The 18600-nt window shown below is 34.8% G+C and overlaps 1 protein-coding gene across 7 annotated transcripts in view; it reads left to right on the top strand.

Annotated features, from left to right (window-relative positions):
• RFX3 (regulatory factor X3) overlaps window positions 1–18600 on the top strand; it is a 343496-nt gene that overhangs the window by 273866 nt on the left and 51030 nt on the right. For all 7 annotated transcript variants that reach the window (XM_060409419.1, XM_042243406.1, XM_042243408.2 and 4 more), the window contains 6 exons: window positions 4215–4336; window positions 6040–6152; window positions 10229–10344; window positions 10782–10936; window positions 14879–14976; window positions 17971–18120. In XM_060409419.1, coding sequence (XP_060265402.1) covers window positions 4215–4336; window positions 6040–6152; window positions 10229–10344; window positions 10782–10936; window positions 14879–14976; window positions 17971–18120 — 754 coding nt within the window. The remainder of the gene's footprint in view (window positions 1–4214; window positions 4337–6039; window positions 6153–10228; window positions 10345–10781; window positions 10937–14878; window positions 14977–17970; window positions 18121–18600) is intronic.

Below are 18600 nucleotides of genomic sequence, written 5' to 3'. Positions count from 1 at the left end.
TAAGTCAATGGAATATTAAAACATCCTGGAAAATTCTATGCACACACAGCCTGTTCAAAGCTATTCCCCTACAATACTTTACCTATAGTAAAGTAGATATTTGTTATCTAGGTTTTCTGTTTGTTAAAATCAATTGATAGTCTGATACAGTGAAAGGTGTTACCTTGAGCATACATTCATTTAATCATCCACCATCTATTCAGAGATAGTTATTTATATTCCAAATATAGTTTATTGAAAAAGTTGAGAAATGACTTATAAAAATAACTTTTCTGTAATGTTATGGTTCTATTTCTATAACATTTGACTGAATGAATTTATTATTGGGCCAAGATGCTCCTATAGACTAGTTCTGTGAAGACAACCTAAGAAATATATGAGAAGCTAGTTAAAATAATAAATTCCTAGTCCCCATTCTCAAAGATTTTGTTAGGATAGATCTAAAGTAAGCCTAGCATTTGAATTTTTTGAAACCTACTCAGATACTGATATTTAAATAGCTTTCAAAATCTAATATAATATCATCTATCACTATTTCTTCCAAGAAGAGTCAGTTACCACATGTATTTGTTTATCTTATGTTTAATGTGGCTATTCAGCTTCCTATTAAACTCCCTCCTTCTCTGGGAAGCCTCAGTGCTCTGAAGTAATGGCAGGGATAGGATGTTATCCTTAGCTAGGACGTCAGGAAAATGAACATCCAGCTTTCCTCAGTTCAAAACTTCTAATTTCTTGGGGTTTCTTTCTAAGTATCAACTTAGTACCAGGCAATACCTGGCATTTGGAAATGCCACTACTGGGAAAAGTCAGCACTGCCTGGAAGCTCTCTCTTATTTATAGGCCCACACTCATACTGTTCTTGTTTATGAGCCATATATATGCCCTTCCGATGTCAGTCTTTTTTATTATTTATATCTTTGGCTGTATCAGGTCTTAGTTGTAGCACGTGAGATCTTTTGTCACGGTGCTAAACTCTGGCTGTGGCACACAGGCTCAGTGGTTGCAGTGAGCAGGCTCCAGAGCGCACAGGCTTTAGTAGTTGTGGATTGTGGGCTCTGAAGTGCTTTGAAGCATGCAGTCTCTCTAGTTACCATGTGTGGGCCCTGTTGCTGCATGACATATGGAACCGTAAGTTTCCTGACCGGTAATCAAACCCTGTCCTCTGCTTTGCAAGGTGGATTCTTAACCACTAGACCACCACAGAAATCTCTTTTGTCATTCTTTATGTCACAAAACCCTCCCAAACTTGTCTTCACCGCTTTTTCTAAAGAGATACAACATAAGCTTCTGACCTATAGAGGTCCTGTTACTGAGGCAAAGGGCTTCTGTGGTGGGAAGAGTCTGCCAGCAATGTAGGAGACCTGGGTTTGATCCCTGAGTCAGGAAGATCTGCTGGAGAGGGAAATGGTAACCCTCTCCAGTATTCTTGCCTAGTAAATCCCATGGATGGAAGAGCCTGGTGGGCTACAGTTCATGGGTCACAAAAAGTCAAACACAACTGAGTGACTAACACTTTATTATTACCCAGGGAAGCAAAAATAGAAACACTTAGTGCATTTTCACCCAATCCATTCAATCCATCATTCACTTTGCAACCTTTACTCTATGGTTAGAATTAAACCTCCTATTGCCCAGTTTTGAATGTATTTTCTTTTTTTTTTTTTTCTTCATCTCTTCTTTATAAGATTTGTTCTTAAGTACTGACCTGCAGAAATTTCTCCAGAATTAACTTTTTTCCTTTTTGTCTACAAGCTAATCTTAATGAATTTTTGAATCTCCTGTATAGTAGAGTATACCTCTAATCAGTGCTTCCCACTCGATATCATTATTATTAAGCATAATCATTCATTAATTATAATGTATTGTGATTTGAGTGCTTATTAAAAATACCTCTTTCTCGTTTGGAACTTCTGCTGTCTACATCTTTCTGAGGAAGTAGATCATTTTCCTTGCAGACTATAGGCTTGCTAAGCACAATGTGCAAGTAGAAGATGACACACATTGTACAATGTCTGTGTGTCAGTCTAAGGTGAATATATGTCATTCTTTTATGGTCCTTGATATTTGTGCCTACTAAACATCTGTAGTATGCTAGATGCTGTGCAGGACAAAGGAAACTGATAAAGCATAGCTGGACAAAGTCTAATAATTACTCTCTCACCCTACATTGAAAATTGATATAATTGAAGACTATAGGAAATATTTCCATTTTGCTCTTCTCTAGAGTAAGTAATTCCAGTCCCTTTAACCACTTTTGTTTATTAATTCCATGATCCCAAAACTCTATTACATAAATGAAGAAACGTGGTTAAACAATTTTAGCTTCTTTTATTAGTGATATAAAATTTCATAGTTGAAAAAAGGAGGCTAAAATCAAATGAAACCTGGAATGGATCAATAAGGCTAAAAGCTTCTCTAACTGTATTCCCTAAAGATAAAATCATTAAAGTCTTCTAGAACAGGATGGTTAGTAACTGCTCTCCCACAAAAGTACTCAAAGTTCTTGCCTCACAAAGGATTTTTTTTTTTTTTTTTTTTTTGCCTCTCTAAGATGATTCTTTAAGGAGGGAAAAAATCAGAAAAACATTCTTTTTTTCTTTTAAATAAATGGCACTTCTAGCACACTACAATATTAAACCATGTGTTATCTCTTGATGTGGCCCCAATTGAAAAGTACTTTCAGATGTTTTTTTCCATTATATAAAAGAATAGGGTTGAATTCTTTTATATCATTAGAAAGTACAACCAACATTTTGGTGTACAGGGTCATCACTAAAATAACAAGAATGAAGCTGAAGCGTGTCGTATCCTTTGTTCACCCTGTTCATCTTCTGACTTTATTTTTGCTTTTCATATAGTTCTTTGTGAGATTCCTGTCACATAAAAAATACAAGTAAATGTCACTATGAGTGACTCTGCAGTTTTTCATGAAAGTTTCATTTATCTAAGTCATCATAAAATTCAAGGTTGAGTTACTTCCTAAGGCAACCTCAACATTAGTTTATGTGATGTTTCACCAGATGCATTCATTTCCTATCTGTTGTCAGACTGTAGGGACCTTTGAGTATATCTTGTTCATTTATTGGGGACATTGCTACTCACAATAATTTCACATTAACACACTATTAACATTTAACTTACAGTATCAGTGTAAGAGTTAAATATCTGGATGGTAAGACTATTAGGTGGTTCTGTTTATAAATATATTTAGAAATGGAGAGAAATGGAAGGACAAACAGCATAAAGTGCGTAAGTGTAGATAAATTTATTGTAGATTTTAACATTTTCTTACATTTATCTGTTTTTTTAATTTCTAAAATGAATAAAAATATTCGAGACCTTAGAAACAGAAGAAATTATAGTTGCTGCTTATTTCTTATTTTATATTTGCTTTTCTTAGGAGACTTACCTATGCATTTTTCCTATGGTATTTCTCTCCCAAGCATCTTTCTTTCTTGCCTATGCTGTTGAAGTATATTTTTTCTGTTTTAAAAGTATGGGAAGTTCTTGAGGTTATATGACTAGGACCTAAAGATAAATGCATAACTATAGGTGACTTTTATTCTTTTTACTTTTTAAAATTTGATGACTCAGGTTTACAGATGGATTTTTGCATGCATTTTGCTACAAGCTGATGCTTATGGTCTTTATATTTGCAGATGTGGACAGAAGTCAAGGGAGATGAATGTGTTGAGATGCATGGGAGGCTTTAGGTGATATGGAAAACAGTATGGTTGAGTTTTAGGCTGAACCACATTTTGGAGATATTAATTAAATAAAGGCCACTTTAAACATCTCTCAGGCCCAAACTCTTAGATTTTAATTCAGATTCACATCCCAGTGTATTTAAAATGTTTCTCCCTTGATCCATTGGCCATTAAGAATTATGTTCAAATAGTGTATTAAAAGTATAATCATGGACTTCCTTGCCACTGATGTCCAAAGAAATACCTCATAACTCTTTCATTCTTAGCTAAATTTCTGAATTTTTGAAAATGGGTGCCCTTCCTGAGTGCTTCTCCTTTTTTCTTTTTACAATTTAAAAAATTTCCTCATCCTAACTTTATGAGACTATCAAGGAAGAAAACCTTTTACAATTATCATGAGACAGTTAAAGAAGATAAAACAAAATTGAATGTCTTGGGAGTTTTGTGTAGTACAAAAATGCAAGGAATAATTTGGTTTATTTGTTTTTTCCCATCTAATATTTCTAGGTACAAGCCTATGCAGAAAGTTGATGGGGTTGCAGATGGTTTCACAGGAAGTGGTCAACAAACAGGCACATCTGTTGAGCAAACTGTAATTGCCCAAAGTCAACATCATCAACAGTTTTTAGGTATGTTAAGGTGTAATGCATATTAGTTGTTGTTAGAATTTTGAAAACAATAGAACTGCAGTAGTATTTTATCCAAGTACAATGTCTATTACAGATATTAATTACATAGATTTTTTGTGTGTGCTGAAACTGTGCACATTATGTGATAGTTCTAGTTCATTTCTACTTTTTTTGTGTCCACTAGACATTTTTAAAAATCTCAAGCTATGTAAAACTTTTAAATTCGTATGAATTAAAGGCTCATTTATGTGGGATTGTTTCCCAGAATTTGTATTAATTGGGCATTTGTGATCAAAATTGTGTTGTAGTTTCAGTAGTATTAGTAACTTCAAGTGCCAAAAGCCATTCTCATTTCCTATGTAAAAAGTTGCATGTGCATACAATCTCAGGTTAGAAAAAATTATAAACTTTTAAGTAATTTATTCTTTTAAATTGATCATAGTATTTCCTATTTTTGTAATTTTGTAAATGGTATACATATTTCTTGTTACTTAAGAGTTAAGTGGAACTTGAACATTTTGCATATTCCTGTAAAAGCTAAACATGCAGAATGCCATTTTACACTCTAATTGACAGCTTTTCTAGAGATGAACGTGCATAGTTTCGGTGCAACAGATCAAAATTAGTAGAATATATCAGAGTGTGTGTATGTGTCTGTGTGTGTGTATATGTGTCTATGTGCACTTTCTGACAAAGACAACTAAAATGTACTCTCAGGACAGAATAGCTACTGAAGTATCAGAACATTATGGCAGCATTCACAGACTAGAGTCTTCAACTATATTCTTATAGACGTATGAGCTCTCAACACGAATTTTTATGTTTCTTATTTTATGCTCTTATTTCAATTTTAATCTTTTTTTTAAAAAGCATATTTTGGATTACCTAGAAGATTAGAATGAATACTGTTCTGAAAATTTAGTTTCCACATTTGTATTTGAATTTATGATAAGGCTGGCACCAGAGTGTATTGCATTAATTGTCCAGAGCTAATGAGAAAAGAACAGACTTACTATGTAAATTACAGCTTCATCCCAAGGGAAGGCTAAATGATGTCCCAGTGCTCTGTGTGGAGGAAAGTTTCACAGCTCATTTGAATATAGGAACATAATGGGAGAAGCAGCCACCATGAAGTATGTGTTGGTTGTCAAACTCTAAAGTTTCTGCACTGCAGCAGTCAATACCATATTCATGTCATGAAAGATTCAGTTACAGGACAACATCATCATCTGTCATATAAATTAACATTGTTAAGTTTAATTTTTTTTTAGGTTTCTTTATACTTACTTTGTAGGTCTTTTGGTTTATGATTATATGAGAAGTATAAGCATAATCAGTTTAAAGCTAATGTATTTTATATACCTAAGTAACAAAATGATAAAAATAACTAAAATTTAAACTGGCCAGCTCAAGGTATTTTTCTTATCATAGGGGTCCTGTATTGAGAGACACTATGATATGTTATTTCCAGTATAATCATAGTGAAAATTTAGTTTCTCCAAAATTTTAAAACTATTCCCTCTATTCTTCTGTGCTGCTGCTGCTGTAAGTTTTATTTATAAAATACTAGTATGCAAAGTCCTTGTTTTTTTGCACCTCTGACCTTTTTTTTTTCCTTTTTAGTCTGCTTAAATTTTCCTTCATTAGTCTTTAATTGGCACCATCCACAGTAACTTTTTTCCATTGTGTTGTCATGGTAACAGATGCATCTCGAGCACTTCCAGAGTTTGGAGAAGTTGAAATCTCTTCTCTGCCAGATGGTACTACCTTTGAGGATATCAAGTCACTGCAGAGTCTTTATCGAGAGCACTGTGAGGTAGGTCTTTTGAAAACATAGTAGGGACACAAGCTAAGTTTTTCCAGACAACTGGCTAAAACAAATACTCCAACATATTCCTAGAGGACAGATGAAGTTCATATTTCTTTGAACACTGATAAGCTGTTTTTTTCTTGTCTCAAACTGGAGAAGTGAAGAATGCAGGAAGGGGAGAATAAATTTTACTTTCCATCCTCTTAGCCTAGTCTGATACGAATCCTTTGATGAAGCAGTTCCACTTCTAGGTACTCATCCTAGAAAAACGCTTACATGTGGTTGAAGAGATAAGTGTATAGGGAACTTGTTCATTATGGTTTTTAATTAAAAAGATTGATTATAACTTCAGTATCTAACAGGGAACTGAATAAATAAAATATGCTATAATCTTTACAGTAAAATATTATGCAGTCATTAAAAGGAATAGGCAACTCTAAATGTACTTTTGTGGAACAAGCTCCAGGATTTATTTTTAGGAAAATATACAAGACGTAAAACAGTGAGTAAAGCAAACTGTTGTTTTCATGAAAAAGAATATGCTGTATACATCTCTCCAGAAGAAAGAACAAAATATTAATGCTGGTTGCCTTTGGGATCAAAACTGAGTTTAAGGAGTCAGGGGAAAGAGACTTAATTTTTTAATATACCCTTTTTAATCTTCTGAATTTTATACTGTAAGTATGTATTTTTATCAAAACAATTTTCTAGAAATGTTTAGGCATTCCTTCCAGGGATTATTGAGGCTCTAGTTTTGCTTGTTTCTTTTTTGCCCCTTGAGTCTTCTCTTCCTGTTTTCCATCCCTCCTCCTGCTTCCTTTCTGATTATCCCAGATCAGAATTGGATACATTGTCTCCAGGAGGTGAATTCTCTCCAGGTCCACATATACTGGCCACTTACCTGGCAGAAAGAAGATAGCAGATTGCAATAGGAGTTTTCTAAAGTATCCCTCCTTTTCAAAGAGGAACTGTTTAGAATTTAAGTAGCTTTATTCCAGGGCTATTTATGATCTACTTAGAAGTAAAAGATAATCCTTGGGCAGTCCTCCTGACTGCTGACGATGCAGTATGTAGTGAGAAATCTCAGCTCATAGCATTCACAGGTTTTTTTTTTTTTTTTCCCACTCCAGAAATAAGAACCGCTTGAGTGAATCTGAGTGCTTGTCAAGGGTGCTAGGTTATTAACAACCAAGGGCAAGTTCTCTCCTTATTAACAAACCGTGTGCCATAAGTATTTTTCAACATGTCCCTCCAGTTTGTTCCCAACGTTTCTTGTTATGATGAAAAACACTGTCCATTTCTCTTCCACTGCTATACTTTTTCCAGTATTAGATAATTTCTGGATGATCCTTACTTATCAAGAAAAAAAAAAAACAAAACTTCTTTCTTGCTTTCTATGTGAATATCATGCCTGTTCAAAGGTTTATGTAAAGATGATCTAATCATTTTCTCATTGCTCTATGTTCAGGTGAAACTCACTTCAAGCAACCCAGCCTATACAAATATAATTTAGATTTTTTTTAAGTTTATCATATTATTCAAAATACAACTTGGGGAATGATTATTTACAACTAAAGACTATACACTAAAATTAATCTAAATCAAAAACTCCCCCAATAAGAAGAAAATATTATTTGGATTATAAAATTTTCATTAATTGTCAAGAATACTCTATATGAGGGCTTCCCAGGTGGCACTAGTGGTAAAGAGTCTGCCTGCCAATACAGGAGACATTTGAGGCATGTGTTCCATCCCTGGGTTGGGCAGATCCCCTGGAGTAGGGTATGGCAATGCACTCCAGTATTCTTGCCTGGATAATCTCATGGCCAGAGGAACCTGGCAAGCTACAGTCCATAGGGCCACAGAGAATTGGATGCAACTTAGTGCGCACGCACTCTATATGAAGAGAAATGAACATTTATAGTAATTAATCTACATGGGAAATGGCAGTTCATAGAATGATCCTCATTTGTTTCAGAGTTACCAGTATTCATGGCCACTTTCGTGGAGCATAAAGTCTTCTATGAAAAGGAAGTCCCTAATTATTGTTTCCTGTCACACTTCTAAACTTTTGATTGGACAGGTGCTTGGGTCTCAGATCCTGTCCTGTAAGTGGTTGTTTGCTTTAGGCTAGTGGCGTTAGGATTATTTTAAACTATATTTGCCATACATTTCAGTCTGAACAAATTTAAAAGTGGGTGGACAAATGACAAAACGTTTTATTCATTTGTGAATGAGGCTGATACAAATGTCCTTTCAACAGAATTATTTGAGGTTATTTAATTTGAAGAGATACTTAATTTAAGGTGCACTGAATTTGTTACTTGTCTTATTTTATTTCATATTTCGTATTGTTCATGTTTTTAAGAAAGAGTAGCATACCTATTTTGACTGTTATTAGTAATTCTCATAGTTGGTTTATCAAAGATACTTTGAAAGGATCACTAGTTATGTAAGGAACAGTATAAGTTTCAACACAAGTTGCTCTAACAGTAATTTTTCCTATCAATATATGCATAGTGTTCTTACAGCAGTCTCCTAACTAGAGACATATAAGGTATTAGATCAGATATTACTAGTTGCTCCATTAATAGATGTCTGTTAGAAGAAGCCTAAGTTAGAATCTTTTGAGAAAGCAGCTATAATAATTTGCCTCCTGAGAAGGTTTTGGGTTTTGCTGGGAGCAGCCACATCTGGATGCCCTTTACTTTCAGGACTTGCTTTTGCATTTTTATTGTTGCTGATATTAAAGGGTGAGAAGTGTGATATTAATTTGTCCCCTTCCCTTCGTTTTCATTATCCAGCTACTTGCAACATTTCCTACTAGTTCCCAGAACATGCTCCCAAACAGATTTTCCTTAATATTTGACTTGGTCTCAACGTGTCTCTGTATAGAACATCAGTTATTCTCTGTACCATGTACAAGGCCAGGTCTACACAGGTAGCATATACTCCAGCATTAGGAAGTTGTGGCTTCCTCTCTCTTCCTTAGATGTTCAGATTGATTCTCTAGTTGCTTCTTATTGTCTCTTAGTTTCTGTGAATTTTGCAGATCTTGAAGGTGTTGTTTTATGTGTATTTATTCTCAATGCTGATGACATCAAACACATTACACTGAGGACTTGTCTTTTATACTCAAAATAATCATAGAATCACGTGATCTTTGCACAAATAAGTTATTTAGTTTTACGACTGCTTTTATCTGAAGGCAAATTTGCAGACTAATTGCAGTGACAGGGTGAAATTAAATATGATCATCAAAAGCTAATGAAAGTGGCAAATTTTAGCATCGTTGAAAAAAATATCCTGATGCAGCTGGAGATCTAAGAGATAAAATTAAGGAGAGGGAGAGGTGAGGCTCATGCCCTCAAGGTTAGAAAAGGAGAGAGAGTCTTATAGCTTCTCTCTAAAGGGAGTGTGTGCAAAGAGGATTGAGTGGAAGGTACTGTGTGACCACAGAGAGGCTTTTTTTCTGCCAAAACAGGCACTACCCTTTGAAGGTCAGCCTAATTCTAGTTTCTACCCCCAGCCTCTGCTTGGCTTAGGAATGCTTCAGAAGCCATGGTCTGCAGCCCTAGACCAAGCTAACTTAGCCCTAACTCCATCTGCCATGCATAGGCACCTCCACACCTTTATCTTTTGCCCTCTTTTAAGACCAGTGAACACAGTCCAGTGAAGAATGATGTGACTCAAATCTATGTTCTGTGCCCGTATGAATCTGAGAATAATAAGAGTGGAGGCAGCCAGGGAAGCAATGGGTTAATGGGTGAAAGAAAAGTTAGGGAAGCAAGCATGAAAATGGAGAGAAAAGAGGTAAAACATAAGGGTGGGGTGTGAGGTCATTTTGAGAGGAATACAAGTTACCCTTCTTAGTCATTTATGTATGAGATATTTTCCTCCTCGTTTCTAGCTAATCTCTTTTGTGTTCCCATTTCCATTGGCAAAATTTAGTCCAGTTTCACTATGTCAGTTTATGAGCCCAAAAGTGTCTTTACCTTTTAAGTCTTGTTACAGTATGTACTCCTCACACATCCGCATACGTAATTTTGTAAGGTAGTATCAATAACCATTTTGTTTTGTAGGCAATATTGGATGTTGTTGTGAATCTTCAGTTTAGCCTGATAGAAAAATTGTGGCAAACATTCTGGCGCTATTCTCCCTCAACTCCAGCTGACGGCACTACCATTACCGAGTCAAGGTCAGAATCAATATGCTTTTCCAATTTGTTTTCATGGCTGAGTAGATGTCACAGCTAATAAATTAGAGATATGTATACCAGTTGTGAACCTTACCTGATAACCTTAATTGAAGAGATTGAAATAAACCACAAAGTACTCTCTTGAGGTTTCAGCGTGTGTATTATAGCTCCCATTTTTATTGATTTGGGGGACTGTGGTAGAACTATTTCATCCTCATGGGTTTAGTATCATATCTGCCTTTCATACCGTCAGAAAGTCTTAACGTGCATAGGCAGCTCCGGGGGAGTATTTTATATATCCAGCCGTATGGCACCAGGGCAGTGGTGGTATAGTTCTAACCTCAGTAATATTTGATAAACTAAAACTATTTTTAAAGTCCATTTTCTTTTTTATCCTCATTTGCCATCTATTCATTTGCTACATTTATTCACACCAGCAATCTGAGTGAAATAGAAAGTCGACTTCCGAAAGCAAAGCTGATAACTCTGTGCAAACATGAGTCTATCCTGAAATGGATGTGTAACTGTGACCATGGGATGTACCAGGCTTTGGTGGAGATTCTCATCCCCGACGTCCTTAGACCTATTCCTAGTAAGTTAAATGCAGACAAGTACGGATGCTTTTGTTCTCCTACATTCCACCCAGGAAGTTTCGGGTAGTGACGTTGCAAACTAGAGTGATTCTAATCTCATTTAAATTTGCCACGTAGAAAACACGCAACACAAAGTATTGCATGAAAGCAGCCTAGAGCAAAACTGTAGATAAGGGAAAAATTCTGTTTTTCAATCTTTCATTTTTTTTTTTTTTTTGATGAAAAAAGACAACCTAAAGATGTGCCAGCCCTGATGACTAATTGCAAGAACACTCCCAGGTCAGTCAACCAGTGTGAAAATCATTCTACCCAAGGACACAGTGTCCTTTATAAAACCCCTACTTTTTGAAATCTGTGATTGCTAGACCAGCCTCTTTCATGGTTGCTTTTGATTTGAAATGAATTTATATTGGTTTCTACTGAAGTTGAATTTCTTTATAAAAGCATTTACTTTGTCACTGACATCATGTTAAAAACTACAAGTGCAGTTTCCATTAACAGTAATGGTTAACTGGCATTTTGAGAGAAAAATCTATGTAACCGCAAGAGCATTGTATTCCCGCCATGAAACAAATAGGAATTACATAGATAAGTTAGATTACTTTTTTAAGTAATAGTGCTTTTTAAGCTACCCTGTTGCAAACAAAGCTATTTTTTTTTTTTGCAAGTGTCAGTCTAAAAACCACTATGGATACATATGTTGGAAGCAGTTGAAAAGATTTTAGGTCTATATCTTTATGAGCACATGCTAGTAAACTTAACCTTTAGAGAAATGGAACAGAATTGCTACTCTACAGTGACATTAATAAGGTAAAACAATCTTAGCTTGTAAAATTAGCAACTGTGTACTTCAAGTACATTGTTCGCAGTAAATTTGTATTAAAGTATTCCAGAAAATATTAATATAGGGATTTAGTAAGAAAAGGTGAAGATTTAACATTTGAATGTTTATGCTTTCTTTTAAAAATATGGTAGAGTGGAAGATATGTATGTTTCCCACCACCTTAAAAAGTATGCTTAGATATACATTTATATATAATATCAATGAACACACACATAAACATACATAAATATGTACACAAATTAGTTTTTTAAAAATTCAGCTGCATAGTCTCACGTTGTTATAAATTGCTAATATCTTCTCTACTGTACCAAGTTTCCTGACTAAAGATTGATTCAAAAGTGACATTGTCATGGAAAATTTCAACATGTAAATTCTCTACTGATTTATGTTTCAGAATCGGATTTTCCTTGTTTTTGTCTTACTCCCCATGCTCTGAGTAATAATCTCTAGAGATGTTTAAGAAAAGTTGCATAGGGTAGCTCATTAGCCTATGACATCTTGCCACCAATATAAATTTCTCTCATGAGATATAAGAAAAAAATGCCAGTGAGCACCTTCTTTGAGGCAAATCAACAACATCAGTATTTGTTAAACAATTCTAAAATCTGTTGCTTCTATGTTAGCATCACAAGACTAACTTGTAAACTCAGCAGTTACCTAACATAAACCATGTATCAAGTTTAGATGGTTTTAAGCCCCATAATTTTTAAGTACACAATACACATGACTTTTGTTTTTCACAAATTTTTGTTTGAAAAACATTTTATTCTGTCTCTGCATTCAGAGAACTCAAATTCAGGAATTTTTATATAAGTACATTTTTATAGTTTCTCTGAAATTACAAGATTCATTAATGTGCTACCCTACCAAGTAAATTTGGAATTTTAATTCCTGTTCTATAATAAGATTTAACAAAAGTAAAGCTTAAAATATAGTTTAAATCACAATCTTCTGATTGTATACATTTTTATATTAATCATAAGCAGGCTGAGACAAGTTAGCTTTAGAATAGCTTTAAATTTCTAACCATCCATTCATGAGAAAAAGTTGTCAGTCAGTCTGCACAATTTAATCTGACATGAATCCCTGTAGAGAGAACAAACTTAATTTTATTTTTGAAAATTTTATTTTCCTGGCTACTAGTACTTCACTCTACCATTTACTGTCCAGATGGGATTCCTTTTTTTAGCCAAAAAAAAAAAAGTTTGCATATCACACTAATTTAAAGTCAGCTTGAAGCTACTATACTCTAAAATACATTTATCTGAAAATAGAAAAAATAAAGTGAAGTGTAAAAAAATTGTATAAGGACTCAACTGGTAGCACTTAAATGTACAATTTATGATTTCAGTTAAAGGTGACCCAAAATGTCATATAATACAAAAAAAATAAAAACTAAAAATCATTTGAGATATAAAACATACCTTTTTATTTTATAATCTCCCTAGCATTAAATTTGTTTAGATAAAAGAAGACCCATATTAAAAATTTTAAAGTAGCTTTTCCCAGTTCTTGGTTTTTTCAGATTAAATAATTATTAATTAGAGAAAAATACATAATACAGATAGTCAAACTGAATCTTGAACAGAATTTTATTGACTTTCAAAAAGGGTCTTTAATTTTTTTTCACTCTTTTTCATTTCCATTCATGCCTGCCCTCCATGGTTCTAGTACATAATACAGCGGAAAAATATTTTTCTTTCTTTTTTCTTTTTGACTAATATGGGAAGCTTTGGAAATTTCAAAACCTTAGCTCTCAAGAAATTTCCAACTCAGGGTTTCCAGTGGATGATTCTCATGTTAAAATCTGCACTACTTGAGTATTTTTCCAAAAAAAGATAGCCATTTAAATCTTTTTTGTCATTTGACCACTTAAATAACTTTTAAAAATTATTTTATTATTGGATCAGTATAATTTATATCTGATGCAAGCAATTTGAGTAAGCTAAATTATGTCTAACTCTGCTTTAACAAAAGTAATAAAGATGCATGTCAGACTATTTTGAGCACAGAAGAAAAATGAGGGAATTTGATCCCATCATTAACATTAATACTCTTGGGAGCCTTGAGTAAAAATGTGACTTCTCTGTCTCTTATCATGGACTACCAACTGTACTACCTACCCGCATTATAGGGAACCCACAAGGATTTGCTTTGTGTTGTGGGTGCTTCAGACATTTATTAAATGTCTTAAATGACTTCCTACACCTTGTAGCCTTGGGCACAGATGAAGTGAAATGCTCTGACTGAGTTACTTGTTGAACAAAAGAAGAATTCTGTTTCCTATCACAGTAAGGGATCTCAGTAAGCAGATCCCTTAGAATAAAATCATCATAGTCACCCCTGATACTGGAAAATGCTTCCAATTGTTTTATGACCACCATAAAAGTTGCTCTCATGGGACCTATACTTACTTAGGTTTTAACAGAGATGCAAGGAATATGGAACAGACTATTTTAGGAATATCTTAAGAATATTGGTCTCTGTGACAGCAGTTTTATCACAGTAATCTTTTATCGCTACCTGCCAGTGAGATGGAGAATAGTTATCCAGAATATCAAGTCAGGCAATTTTAATTTTACCTTACTTTTCAACAACAGTGAGAGAGAACTACTCTAATTGACATGTTCTAATGTAAAGAGATGCATAGAGAAAGAAAGCTTTGCATTATTTTCTTTCTAGCTAAAGAAATGAAAATAAGAGCTTGAAAAAAGTCACCAGATTTCTAAAGACAATACTTAGCCTTTGAGCAAAAAGCTGTTTTTGAAAAGAGTGTTTTGTCTAAGATAGAAAATTCCATAAGTATATTCACAACTGGTATATGTTGCTATAAGCAAAAAATGCTTGAATGTTTTCATTTCCCAACGAAGTGTCATAAGTATCTGGGAACAAAATAGCTTTAAGACAAAAAAAGCCCACGATATAATATTTGGATTCTTTCATAGTTAGGAATAATGTTAAATAAAGTCTTGTTAATGAGGATAAGTTCTGTCTGTGCTATTTCAAATGTTATGGTTGTATGTTTTCCCTTATTCTAGCATAAAGATTAATGTTCTTTGGTATTTGTTTCGTTCTGCTTCTGTTCTTTAACATTTAGGTGCCTTGACCCAAGCCATTCGAAATTTTGCAAAAAGCCTTGAAGGTTGGCTTTCCAATGCCATGAACAATATTCCACAAAGAATGATACAAACCAAGGTACACTTTCATGTCCTTGCCTTTTCTTTTGTGTTTAGGAAATGGTCATGAACTATGAATTTTAAATATGTCCTATCAAATGGTGTTATGTGAAATGTAGCATTGATTTTTATATTTGTATTTTATAACCATGTGGCAAAGAACTTCATAAGATACGTTGTTTGATAATGCTCCTTTCAGAGAGACTAGGGAAGCATTGTAGGTGTGGTGTATTTATCAGCCCTTTTCTAAAGTGTATATTTCAGGTTGCTTAATTTCAAATATTGAAAAGAATAGCCTAGAATGTGCAAATAATTTCCATTTGAATGAGTTTTAGATTTTTTTTAAGTCCCCTACTGTACTCATATTCTGAATGCTCGTGTAAAATAATAACCATTTTGCTTTTCAGGATGTTTTGTTTTTAACACTGGAGAATGCTTTTGTGAATCAAGTAATCATTTCTTAAAGAGAACTGTTATCTCATAGTTGAGTGTATTACAGGAATATGGATTATTTAGCTGGAGATATGAATTCTATTCTTTACTTTTTTCCCTACTAACCATGTTACTTTAGATTAATCTGTGAACACACTTGACAGATTGGACTGATTCTGTCTAAACTTTGATAACAAAAATCACATTTGTGGCCTTTTGTCAAGGACTATATCTCCTGTCAGACTCCAACAATATGCCTTGGCTTTCAGTTTGAAAATGTAGTTGAAGCTCTTGTGGCTGACAAGTCTGTGATAGCACAAGTAACTCTCAGTTCTTCCTGTTTTGGCTTAAGGTTTGCAATAACACATTCTATCTCTAAAACACACTGAAGGTCACATTTCAAGGACATGTCCACCTTAGATTGTTGCTTGATTGAGCTGTGCTGTCAATATGGTAAGGTTAACCACATGTGGCTATTTACATTTAAATTTAATCAAATTGCATTAAAATTTTAGTTCCTCAGTCACACCAGCTACATTTCAAGTGCGTCTTAACCCATGTGACTAGTGGCTACAATATTAGGTAACACATACGAAGAGCATTTCCATCACTGCAGAAATGATTCCATCCGTGGCAGTTAGGTTCTAGAGTGCCACATTGAGGTGAGCAAATAAAGGAGGTGCTCTTTGATTAAGATGATCAGAGGAATGCTTTCCAACTTGCAAAGTCAGTCATAGTCATAACAATACTTTCAAACAACTAAAAGCATCTCCTACCCCAGTATCATCAAATGGTTGTAGTAGCAATCCAGCTGCACTATTGGTCTTCTCATTGATCTCCAGAATTGATTTGGGTGGTTTCCCTTGGTGAAAGATGTCTTCTGCTACTCCTCTCTCAAGGATGTGCAGCCTTTTTTTAGCTGAGCATTCAGTCAACAAAGATGATCCAGCTGGACAAAGAAACAGCATAATGAGAATGTGACTGGAAGTTGTTATCATAATGCCTGGATTCATATTCCACCTCTGTACTTTAGTTTCTCTGCAATCTTGAGTAAGATAGTAAACCTCCCTGAGGTATAACATGTGTCTAATGGGATGTTTATGAGAATTGAACATGGTAATGTAAGTTAGACATTTAACACAATGCCTGGCATATAATATGTACTTGATTAGTACAAACCTCAGAGATGGGAAAATGTGAAATAGTCTCTCTGAGGATATGTGGATGTCCCCAAGCTCCACATGGTCCTAAAACATCTCACTATCAAGACAGGGCATCGTTGTGTTGTGGAACATTTACTCCCACTCAGCCAAATGACTGTTCAATCAGTTGCTTGTTTATATACCCACAGTGATTTAATGGCATTCCATCTATTCCTGTAAATACATTAAAATCCTCATTAGATCTGCTATGAAAGTAACAAATTTTCATGAGATCATGACATTTAGATATTTATTTAGACCTTTTTTTGTCATTATCTTTGCTATCTTTCTGCATAACCTGATTTGCTCAGGGTCTCAGCAGGAAATAAATGGTGTATCCAAAGAGAAGAATAATTGAAGAAAGTTTAATAAGGGTCTGGTCTAAATGTGTAACCAGAGCTAAGAAAACCAGGACTAGCGTTCGTGGGGGAAGCCTGCCCATCCCTAGGTCTGAATGGAAGAGAAGTGATTATGGCGTCAGGAGCTCTTCTCCTCCATGCAGGACTATGGCCTTAGGAAGGAGAGAGCTGAAGTTGTGAGGGAATAAATTCTTTGACCGCTTTCTTCTGTGCTTCAGTCCCTTATCAGTGGCTTTCATTGACCGAATCCAACTGGAAGCCCAAGGACAAGGGAGGCAGTTAATGTAATTTTTTCAGTTCAGTCTTCCCGGGCACAGAGCAGAAGGGGGAAGGATAGACAGTACATTTCAGAGGGCAAACGGGGATTTTTCTGAATAACCCTTTTACATACAGCCAGATTCGGAAAAAAACGAGTTTTTCTTATTGCTGTGTCTGAGAAGTTTATTAGCTATCTATTTGCTAATATAGGTTTTGAGTTCTCCTATTTCACCTCAAAATTGACCACCCTTATTTCACCTCTATAAAATAAAGATTAAAAGAATGAATCTGAATGATAATGCTGTGAAAAGTATATTTTATAACCCAGTTAAAAAGTGGAACTGGACAGTTTGGTTTTCCAAGTAAAAGGAAATTTTTTTTGTTTGCTTAGTTTGTAGCTGACTGTCACACTGAGAATAAGAAATGAAAATCAACATTTTCCCTATTTTCCTAGACTAAATCATTTCTTGCTGATGATGAGTAGCTACTTGCAAGACCGGTTTAATTAATGGTGCACTCAGATGTCTAAGAATGTGGGAGTTTGTTTTAGCCTTGACCTTAACCTACTGAAAAGGAAAATAATACTTGGTTTAGAGGTTTAAATGCTATAATTTACAAGTAAACTGTCTCACCAAATGAATTTGAAATAAGTATCAGAGAGAAGCATTTAAAATTTGGCAAGGGAATAAAGATTTGAAAATTGCAGTGGTTTCTTTTATTGGAGGAGAAAAGAAATCCCAATTTAATTGGGTTTCTTCACAGGTTGCAGCTGTAAGTGCCTTTGCCCAGACTCTGCGAAGATACACGTCGCTCAACCACCTGGCCCAGGCAGCTCGTGCAGTGCTCCAGAACACTTCTCAGATCAACCAGATGCTCAATGACCTCAACCGTGTCGACTTTGCCAATGTCCAGGTACTCTGTTTTCTTTCAAAACAGATCTTTTAATGAAAGGTATCCAATATTTTTCTTCTTAATTAGGATCATCATATTTCTTTTTCACATTACATCAATTCACAGACACATCTAGATTCACAATGTCCTGAAAGAGGAGAGTTTTACTCAGCTATAACTTTACTGCTCCTCTGTTTTGTGGTTAAAGCCTGGGAAGATTTTTAGTGCTAGACTGCAACATATGTCACCAGGGTTTGCTGAATGATTAATAGAGTAAGGACAGCCATGATCATCGAACATTGGTAGGCAAGAGTCAAAGCTATGGTAGTCATGTATGGATGTGAGAGTTGGACCATAAAGAAAGCTGAGTGTCAAAGAATTGATGCTTTTGAACTGTGGTGTTGGAGAAGACTCATGAGAGTCCCTCGGACTGCAAGAAGATCCAACCAGTCCATTCTAAAGGAAATCAGTCCTGAATATTCATTGGAAGGACTGATGCTA

The sequence above is a fragment of the Ovis aries genome, chromosome 2, assembly GCF_016772045.2.
Source record: "Ovis aries strain OAR_USU_Benz2616 breed Rambouillet chromosome 2, ARS-UI_Ramb_v3.0, whole genome shotgun sequence".
Taxonomy (NCBI): domain Eukaryota; kingdom Metazoa; phylum Chordata; class Mammalia; order Artiodactyla; family Bovidae; genus Ovis; species Ovis aries.
The sequence above is the reverse complement of the archived record's forward strand: the minus strand, read 5'-3'. Positions and strand labels throughout refer to the sequence as shown.